Raw genomic sequence first — 10,617 nt, 5'->3', positions numbered from 1 at the left:
TATGGAAGTGCTTGATAAACCCCCCCCCCAAAAAAAAATCTGCTATACCAATTGCAAAAAAACATAAACCAGACCCAAATCTCCTTTTTACAGTTTTTTAATGACACATATCAAGTATTCAAGGCATTTGTAAACCAAGGGTCCATTAGTTTAAGTTCAGAGTTTCTCCGTCTCAAAATGTGCATCAGCCAATTAAAATCGTTGACGTAGTTGCACGTGATAAAACATCACTTTAGCTGTTCCCATTAGATAACCTGGCACATTTAGCCCTATGCTAACCTGACCAGGTGGCAGTGATCATGTCCGTTAACAAATTCTGCATCAGCCAAATACAAATGCTGACGTAGTGGGCCACTTTTCCATGAGAGCATCTTTAACAGAACTCAAATGGCACCATCTGCTCATCAAAGTTTCTAAAATACATGCAACATTTCAACTGGACGAATAGGTCAGTGTTGTAAGCCTGGCTTCTGGTCATTTTCTTTTTTTTTCCATTCATGAGATGGGGGGGCCTCAAACCCACGGTTACTGTACTCCGAAGATTCACAGTCAACCGCCTTAGTGGCATACGCTAACGATGTACGATAAACTTAATAAACGTTGTATAGACCTTCATCTTTTTCCCGTAAAAGCACATGAACGTGTGTGAAATGGATAAGCAAAAATGTGCCTCTTGAATTTTAGTAGTCTAGTCAAGGATTCATCGTCATGAAATATTGGCACACTACAATTGTGACAGACCAAGTGGGGCAAAAGTAAACCTTCCATTTGGAAGTTTAAAATATACATCTGGTGGCCAAGTTGACCTATTTTAATAAATGCCATTGGTTGATGGATATAAAGTCTAAGATCTTGATAGGCTGATGTGGAATTTCTTACAGGTAATAATCACTGCCGCCTGGTCAGGTTAGCATATGGCTAAATGTGCCAGATTATGTAATGGGAACAGCTAACATGTAGCGTTTTATCACGTGCAACTATGTCACCGATTTGAATTGGCTGATGTGCATTTTGAGACTGAGAAAATGTTGTAATGTTCGCAAGTATGGAACCCAAGTGTCCACAAATATGGTTTAGACTTCTGCTCCTGGGGAACACAAATCAAGGGCTGCAGACCTCCAGTTTGCATCATATTCCCTAAATAGTGCACTACTTTTGACCAGAGAGCCCTATGGGTAGTAGTGCACTATATAGGGAATAGGGTGCCATTTGGGATGGAATACACTGTCAGAGTACACTGTCAGTCCATCAAATAATGAAAACACGTTCTGAAGAAATACTGATCAAAAGAAAGAGAGAGAGCGAAAGGAGAGAAGGAGATGGAAAGCAAGTCTACAGTCTACCTTGGAGAAGTGTTGAGAGAAGGCTAAGGCTACATCTGCAATGGCACCCTATGCCCTATAGTGCACTATATAGGGAATAGGGTGCCATTTCGGACGCAGTTCAAGCCTTCCTATAGTACCGCTTACACCTTGTCGAATGGAGGTAAAGGGCATCCTGGGTAACAATACCATCCTGTCCCAAATGGCACCCTTTTCCTTATATAGGTCACTACTTATGGCCAGGTTGCATGAGAAATAGGGGATGCATGGGGACTACTTTTGCACTACCAGACCCCTATGTGCACTATAAAGGGAGTAGGGTGCCATTTGAGATGCAGGCTAAGTCGTTTTGGATGGAGCCAAGGAGAGGGCTTCAATACCAACCAATTCAAATGGAACCATCAATAAAAAAACTGATTGCAAAATACAACCCACTCCCCAATCCCCCAAATTCAATGTAACAGGTCGTCCTATGTAAAATACTGTAGGTCATTCAGGCACAGAGAAGCAAATATACGGTTTCCTTGTTTTTGTATTTTTAAGTCATTTTATGATGTCGTCTACAATGGTTAGGGTTAGTTCATAAATATCTACTTCTAACTAAGTTTAAGGTCTATAATACGTTGATTTTATGTCTTTAAATATTTACATGATAATAGTTTGGGAACATTTAGCTACTAATTCATGATAATATACTAATAAGAAACCATAATTTGGCATTTTTCAGCCAAGTATCATCATAGACATACAGCAGTCTCTTACATAACTTGAGGACAAAGACATTTAGGCTGGGATTTAATCCCATCGCAGCTTTTGGACAATGCGCCATTTAAAGTCATTTCCGATTGAGTCAACATATGCAGCCTTTACCGTGAATGTGATCTCCGCGAACGCGGGAACATTGCCTTTAAAACATGCATTGTGGACAAAGCCCGATCGGATTGAATCCCAGGCTAATTCATCAAACTTTACCACCGCATCAGATAATTCAGCTGTTCTTTGGAAACCGGTTTTAAAAGCGCAAATATATAATGGATATGATGCATACCTCATGCTAAACAAGGTATAAATACTGTAGTTGCTGTTCATAATGGTTTATATTCTTAAGAATTGTCCTAGAAAACAAAAACAAGTAGTAAATTCACAGCAGCAGTCCAGTTTTACAAAAACACTATTAGTAGTAGGTCTGTGTAGGGTTGCAAAATTCCAGTAACTTTCCCAGGTTTTCCCAAAATTCTGGGAGGATTATGGATTTCATGCTTATTCCGGAAATCTTCTGACTGGAATTTCTGGGAAACCTTGGTAAAGGGTAAACGTTCACTGTCTATTCCACTCCTGGCTGCAATTCATGTTTATGTCCAGCAGAGGGTGGGTCCCAGTCACTCCTGAACTGAATGATCAAAATAATCAGTTATAATGTTTCTTGTTATTGTGACTTATCTGTTGATATAATGGGCTTTGATGATTTATACCTTACTGCACTACTTCTTAAAATGCCTAAATGTCAATACAACAATGCTGAAATTAAGCAATATTGGACCTAGTGTAGAGTCGGTTTGTAAATGGGCTGGGTTCATGCTAGTAGATACCCATACACTTCCAGTCATTGCGCTAACACTAGTTAGCATTGGCTCGCGAAACTACCTCTAACTTCCTTCATCAAAATGGTATCCACGAGTTCCTCTGACTTTGGGGAAGTAGATTGCCAAAATCCCGAACTACCCGAACTACCCCTTTAACATAAAAAGGGCAATTAAATTCAAAACAAATTCAATACTTTTTCAAACAAGTAAAAAACAAAAAATACATTTTGTAGATATTTGCAGTCAATGTCTTGGTGGTTTATGTTAAAATTACAGCTTTAAGTTTTCTCAAATGTCATATCCTTTTGGACGAGGATTATGATTTGAGTTTTCCCTTCCAGCAAAGACCCCCTAATGTTATTTTATAAATACAAAACTGTGTTTGTGTTCCCCATTGCCCTGGAGTAAAGTTAAAGTCCTAATGAAGACTAACTCCACACAGACTAACTATCTATGGTGCAGACCACCACTCCTGACTAGGTGGACAGTTCGTTAGTAACTCGTCTTTGGATATAGGCAGAGAGGAAGAGAGAGGCCCAACTCGGGGGAAAATATGTCTCCCTCGTTTGTTCGTTGTTTCACCCACCAAGCAAGGAGTTTTTGTACGGAGGTCAATAAGAGTGTCAAATTTGGTCAATACATTTTGTTTATGGCTTATTTGCTACATGAGGTTTACTTGATCTAATAAAAGTGTTGTAATGCTTAAGTTGTTACGAGTATACTGATAACTAGGACACATGACATCCCGTCAACTTTAAGAAAAAACACTTCATATGAGGAGTTGTCTCAAGATGGCTATGCATATTCATGGCATGAGGCTAGTAGCATAGCATCTCTGCCCATTGAATATATCGGTTCACGTCAACAACCCTCATCGAATATTCAGGATTACAATAATGAGATGTATCCACATATCCAAAGAAAGAATAGCTGGGAGCTAGACAGCCAGTCGTGCTGCTTTGTGGACAACGACTCCGGTTGTTAGGGTGGAGAGACATGTATCTTGTCAGTATATCCATAATCTTTGATATAGGCTAATTAGCCGGTTAGACTGGTAGCTATTAGCATTAGCCAGTATCTGGCCTTTGGATATTGGCTAGCTAGTTGGTTAGCCTGGTAGCTATTAGCATTAGCTACTAACTAGCCATTGGATATAAGCAAGCTAGCTGGCTAGCAGGTTACCCTCGTAGCTATTAGCATTAATCAGCTAGCCAGCAACCAATGACAGGCCCACACAGCCTGAGTTACTGTTTCAAAGGGGGCTGAAGCATCAAATAAATGGGTGGCCCATTCTCTGCTCTGAACCAAGAGTTTAAACAGACGGTCACAAGGACACACAGAACTGGACAAATTTGTCATGTATGACTGAGTTTTAAATCGATATAATCCCCTCCTAAATAGTATTGTTTAATGTTGCCGCTAACCACATTCAATATTAGCTGGATATGCTCAGTAACAGCTGTGGTATAATGTGATTGAATGGGTGACAGGCTGCGTCCCAGAAGGCACCCTATTCACTGTATAATGCACTACATTTCACCAGAGCCCCATGGACCCTGGTCAAAAGTAGTGCACTATATAGGGAATAGGGTGCCAATTGAGATGCAAGCACAGAGAGGGGTAAAGACGGGCTACAGTAAGTCAATACAGTACTGAGAGGTGTATGTCTGTCTGTATGGGAGTACACAGGACCTTGCATAGAATAGAACAGGTTTGACAGTTAGTATGTTGTGCTTGAGAGAAACGCTGCAGCTGTGATGAGGCATCATGGGTAATGTAGTACCCACAAGTCCCTTCTGAGAAGAATAATATAGTAGAATATACTAATGCCCAGCCCATTTTACAGTACAGTAGCACCATGTGATCATGTTGATACACAAACATTTTGATTTATGAAATGTATCAGGGTTGGAGTCAATTCAGGAAGTGATTTGAATTTAAAATTCCAAAATTTAAAACTTTACATAAATAGCTTCTTTTCAGTTTGAGAAGTCATTGACTATTGATTCAGTTTGCTTCCTGAATTGACTGCCTTCAATTGGAATTGATCCCAATCACTTGTGTGTTAACTTCTGTACATGCTGTGTCGCTAGTGGGAGGAGCTATAGGAGGATGGGCTCATTGTAATGGCTGGAATGGAATCAATGGAATGGTATCAAATGGAAACCACATGTTTCACTCCATTCCATTAATTCCATTTCAGCCATTACAATGAACCTGTCCTATAGCTCCTCCACTCTGCAGCTAATGATGTGCACAGCAGAGACAGACAGCTCTGTAGGCCAATAGGGAGTCGAGCTGTTCCCCTGTGACACGCCCATATAACTGTGGCCAGCTCTTTAATACCACAAATGGCCTCTGTCTGTCACTATCAGTCTATTGGTCTCTCTGCCTGTCAAATCAGAGCCATGGAAGTCACCGCCCCCACCGCCTGATTGGTGTATATTTTAGAAACAGGGTGGAGACAGGAACAGGAAGGCACGTGTCACAACCCCCGGGGAGGAACAGGTAGAGGTGTGACCTAAAGAGGAAGAGGTGTGGCCTGTTTACTTCCTGCTGTCATATGTGGGCGGAGCCTCTGTGTGTGGCATCAGCAGAGAGGGAGGGAGCGGGTTTATTGCTCTGTTAACGAGGGTGAGGGTGCTGTGACCCCGGTTGAGAAGGAGTGCCACGGGAGGGTGGTCGCAAGGTGGGATGAACACCGGGCAGGAGCGGGTTCGGGCGTGGCTCTTCTGGCCCCCCACGTGGCAGATGAGGTCAGAGACAGTGCCTAACGGGGGTAGTCGCTGGTGCCAGCGCTCCGCCTGCTCCTCCTTGTACTTGATGGAGTACCAGGTGAGGAAGATGAAGATGAAGCCAATGAACTTGAGGCTGGCGGCCAGGCCGAAGTAGACGAAGCGAAAGGAAGTGACGTCGTACTCCCAGCAGGAGCCGTGGACGCCACAGTCCTGCTGCCACAGCATACAGGTGGTGTCGATCACCGCCCCAAAATAGATGGGAGTAGGAATATACGCTGGCGGAAGAGAGAGGAGAGGAACAGTTATAACACACGTTCTAAACGCTTATAACACAGCATACAGGTGGTGTTGAAGTATGTACACCGCTGGGGAGTGAACAGAGTGAGAGACAATGCCATCTGCCATTCAGCTATGCTGCCTAAACTAGTGTTTGCAAAATACTGTTGGTTGTGACTGATCCCTTTAAGGTTTGTGTGCTTCTAAGTGCTAGACTGCAGCCATAAACATGTTTTGAATGTTTAGAAGTCTTTAGCTGGGTCTTACAGTGAAAACCAGTTCAGGAATAACCACTAGTCATTCTAGACTAATGTAAGCTACCCCATAGAAACTAGCCTTTATGATCTGCATGGGCTATACTATGCTGATGATAAACAGGAGAAAAGTCAACGCAGCAGTTGTCAGTGCAGTACTGATATGCCACCACTGTGTGGCGCCATATATCCACTACTGAGATGAGTCGCCCTAGATGCAGATTTTGGGTAAATGTAGCATTTCCCCCACTAATGGTTAATGTTAGGATTGGCGGCGGGAAGCTGATCCTAGATCTGTACCTAGGAGTAATGTCATCCCAGAGCTATAGTGCATGGGCCAAATATTTCAGATAAGCAGAGTCTGAAGTTCACACAAACCAACCCTGGACTAAACACCTGGATCTAACGCATTCCTTCTGGGTCGAATGGTGGTACTGGTTCTGACAGTATTATAGGTGACATACTGCATTGTACTGTGAATGAAGTTACACACACACACACCTTTTCAGGGTGTTGAAATATGAGAGTTCTATTCACACACCAGCAGTGAGAAGGTCAGAAGCAAGGTTATTATAGTAAACGAGAACTTAAATGAAAACTACTAATAAACACTTTCATAAAGTGAAATAAAATAATTAACAAACCTGTTTGAAAAACTAAAACTCTACTGAAACAATGATCTTTGACTCCAAAACTAAATAAAATAAAGAAACATCATGAATTATGTTCAGTTCTAATCCTAAACTTTGGGCAAAAATCTAAAAAAATCTAATCAAGCTTTTTATTCAGAGTTTTCAAGCTTTTCCATGTCCTGGCAGCATTTACCTGCCAGATTCAGATGTTTCAAATAGCCATAGCTTGTGCATCACTATCACTACCTATCACTGGCTAACATTGAAGAAATACGCTACTTTCTGTCAGTAAACCTTAAATTAAATAATATAAAACGAAATAGAAATGTTTTTTATAAAACTCAAAAAAAAAAAAAAAGAGTAAATCAGGTCTGAAATCAAACTGAAACTAAACTGAATTTCAAATAAAAATCAAAACGAATAGAAATTTTAAAAAAAGAATATAAAAACAAAACTTTAATCATCTTGGTCAGAATCATGTTCTAGCATTACCCTACAGCCCTACAGGCTGTTTCAGACCAGTCATGAAAGACCTTTTCAAATACTTGACTTCAGTGGTAGCTGGTGGAATTTTAAATCTAAGGAATGGAATATCAAACATGTTTTTCATGTGTTTGATACCATACCATTCATTCCATTCCAGACCAAAATGACTATGAGCCGTCCTCCCCTCAACAGCCTCCACTGGTTGGTGGAGTGATGTGGGAACACTACAAGCTCACTGTGCCTGTAAAAATGCCCAGTAACTCATAGAACTACATACAGAATGACATAATATGAATGATACGCAGAAACTTACCCAGAGTTCTTAACAGGACAAACTGCATCCCCAGAGCGAATGGTCTCTCCTGTTCATCCACAGACCTGAGGAGTGATGGACAGAGACAGATGGACAGAGAGTGAGACTGGATTACAGAGGAACATACTAAAATATAAAGTGCATACACTTCCTTATAAAAACACTAACATATAGACTGAGTATACAAAACATTAAGAACACCATTCTATGTCATGGAAAGAGCAGGTTTTCTTAATGTTTTGTATATTCAGTGTATACGTTCATGTTTTTATAGGTGAATCCAGGTGAAAGCTATGATCCCTTATTGATGTCACTTGTTAAATCCACTAAATCCACCAGGAGACAGGTCTTGAGACATGGATTGTGTATGTGTGCCATTCAAAGGGATTATGGTCAAGACAAAATATTTAAGTGTCTTTGAACGGGGTTTGGTAGTAGGTGCTAGGCACACCGGTTTGAGTCAAGAACTGCAACACTGCTGTGTTTTTCACGCTCAACAGTTTTCTGTGTTTATCAAGAACGGTCCACCACCCAAATGACACCCAGCCAACTTGACACAAAAAAATGTGGAAAGCATTGGAGTCAAAGCCCCGTAAATCTAACATTTTGCAATCTTGTTTAAACTGGAGCTGGGCTCCTTTAATCTGTTAATAGCAAGAATTTCAGAGAGTGTTAGCAATCTGACATATGATAGATAAAACTTTATCTCAACGCATTAATGCCAACTGCACATAATTCTGCACTTTTCACACATTACATTCAACACCGGAATTGAATTCCTATGTCAGACTTCCTTCATGAGGAGTTAGGAAGAGTTAGATCAGTGTTCATGAAGGAAAGGGTTCAAGGGAAGGAAGCTGGGTGACACTTTACTTAGTGGTGATAAGTAGCACTCATAAATCATTCACATGCATGACAAGGAGTTAAAGAGTTTGAGTGGCCACAGTCCTCCTACCTGAGAGTGACTATGATAGCGGAGGGCTGAGCGCAGGCGGTGATGAGTGTGACGATGAAGAGGAAGATGAGGAAGGGGATGAGGGTGTTACAGGTGCGATCACACTTCCCCGACACCGCGAAGCCGTTCTCGTTCAGGTAGGTCTTAACGATGACCAGCTGCAGTTGGTTCCCTTGACCACCAGCGGGAGGGCTGATGACCTGTCGGCTCTGGACACACGTACACTCTGTGTAGTTCCTGATCTGTTGGTGGAGATGAACATGGTTAATACATATACACTCGACCTACGTATTTATTTGGACAGTGAAGCTACATCTTTTAATTTGGCTCTATACTCCAGCATTTTGGATTTGAGATCAAATGTTTCATATGAGGCGACAGTACAGAATGTCACTTTTATTTATTTTTTCAGACATATCTGTTTTACCGTTTAGAATTGAAAGCACTTTACGTATCTAGTACCCTCATTTCAAGGTGTTATAAGTATTTGGACAAAATCAGTGTATTACATTTAGTCAAAAGTGTAGTATTTGGTCTCCTCATCCTGGCACACACTAGACAGCTTTCCACCGCCCCAGGTTTTTTCCACAAAAGCAATCATTGCGACATTTGTAATGGAAACGGCAGATGTAGGAGACATTTTCTAAAGATTGAAAACATTTTTATATGTTCGATGGCTGAATTTGTCTTTTGTCAAAGTTTCTTCATTGCAACAAATGAGGGAACGTGTATTTCAAATAACTTATATTGCAGAATAATATTGAAGGTACGCGGGGCACATGATGTTATCACGTCACATTTGTCTTCTAGGTGCACTTTCTAAATGTCGTTAAAAAAATATCACTGGACAAGTTAATGGAAACATACAGTGGGGGAAAAAAGTATTTGATCCCCTGCTGATTTTGTACATTTGCCCACTGATAAAGAAAGGATCAATCTACAATTTTAATGGTAGGTTTATTTGAACAGTGAGAGACAGAATAACAACAAAAATATCCAGAAAAACGCATGTCAAAAATGTTATAAATTGATTTGCATTTTAATGAGGGAATTAAGTATTTGACCCCCTCTCAATCAGAAAGATTTCAGGCTCCCAAGTGTCTTTTACACAGGTAACGAGCTGAGATGAGGAGCACACTCTTAAAGGGGGTGCTCCTAACCGCAGCTTGTTACCTGTAAAAAAGACACCTGTCCACAGAAGCAATCAATCAGATTCCAAACTCTCCACCATGGCCAAGACCAAAGAGCTCTCAAAGGATGTCAGGGACAAGATTGTAGACCTACACAAGGCTGGAATGGGCTACAAGACTATCGCCAAGCAGCTTGGTGAGAAGGTGACAACATTTAGTGCAATTATTCGCAAATGGAAGAAACACAAAAGAACTGTCAATCTCCCTCGGCCTGGGGCTCCATGCAAGGTCTCACCTCGTGGGGTTGCAATGATCATGAGAACGGTGAGGAATCAGCCCAGAACTACACGGGAGGATCTTGTCAATGATCTCAAGGCAGCTGGGACCATAGTCACCAAGAAAACAATTGGTAACACACTACGCCATGAAGGACTGAAATCCTGCAGCGCCCGCAAGGTCCCCCTGCTCAAGAATACATATACATGCCCGTCTGAAGTTTGCCAATGAACATCTGAATGATTCAGAGGACAACTGGTGAAAGTGTTGTGGTCAGATGAGACCAAAATGGAGCTCTTTGGCATCAACTCAACTCGCCGTGTTTGGAGGAGGAGGAATGCTGCCTATGACCCCAAGAACACAATTTTGTTGTTATTCTGTCTCTCACTGTTCAAATAAACCTGCCATTAAAATTATAGACCGATCATTTCTTTGTAAGTGGGCAAACGTACAAAATCAGCAGGGGATCAAATACTTTTTTTCCCCCCACTGTAGCTAATGACTACATCAAGCTTGTTGGATGCATTTGCAGTTTGTTTTAATTGTGTTTTGGATTATGTGTGCCCAATATAAATGAATGGTAAATAATGTACTGTGTCATTTTGGAGTTGCCTTTATTGTAAATTAGAATAGAATATCTCCCCCCAAAAAT

The 10,617-nt window shown here is 41.2% G+C and overlaps 1 protein-coding gene across 1 annotated transcript in view; it reads right to left on the bottom strand.

Moving 5' to 3' along the window:
• Positions 1–81: 81 nt before the first annotated feature.
• slco5a1 (solute carrier organic anion transporter family member 5A1) overlaps positions 82–10,617 on the bottom strand; it is a 103,709-nt gene continuing 93,173 nt past the window's right edge. The window contains exons 8-10 of the mRNA XM_014181033.2: positions 8,560–8,801; positions 7,605–7,669; positions 82–5,918 (exon numbers count right to left, since the gene is read on the bottom strand). Coding sequence (XP_014036508.1) covers positions 5,452–5,918; positions 7,605–7,669; positions 8,560–8,801 — 774 coding nt within the window. The 3' untranslated portion in view covers positions 82–5,451. The remainder of the gene's footprint in view (positions 5,919–7,604; positions 7,670–8,559; positions 8,802–10,617) is intronic.

Source organism: Salmo salar, chromosome ssa29 (genome assembly GCF_905237065.1).
Source record: "Salmo salar chromosome ssa29, Ssal_v3.1, whole genome shotgun sequence".
Taxonomy (NCBI): domain Eukaryota; kingdom Metazoa; phylum Chordata; class Actinopteri; order Salmoniformes; family Salmonidae; genus Salmo; species Salmo salar.
The sequence above is the reverse complement of the archived record's forward strand: the minus strand, read 5'-3'. Positions and strand labels throughout refer to the sequence as shown.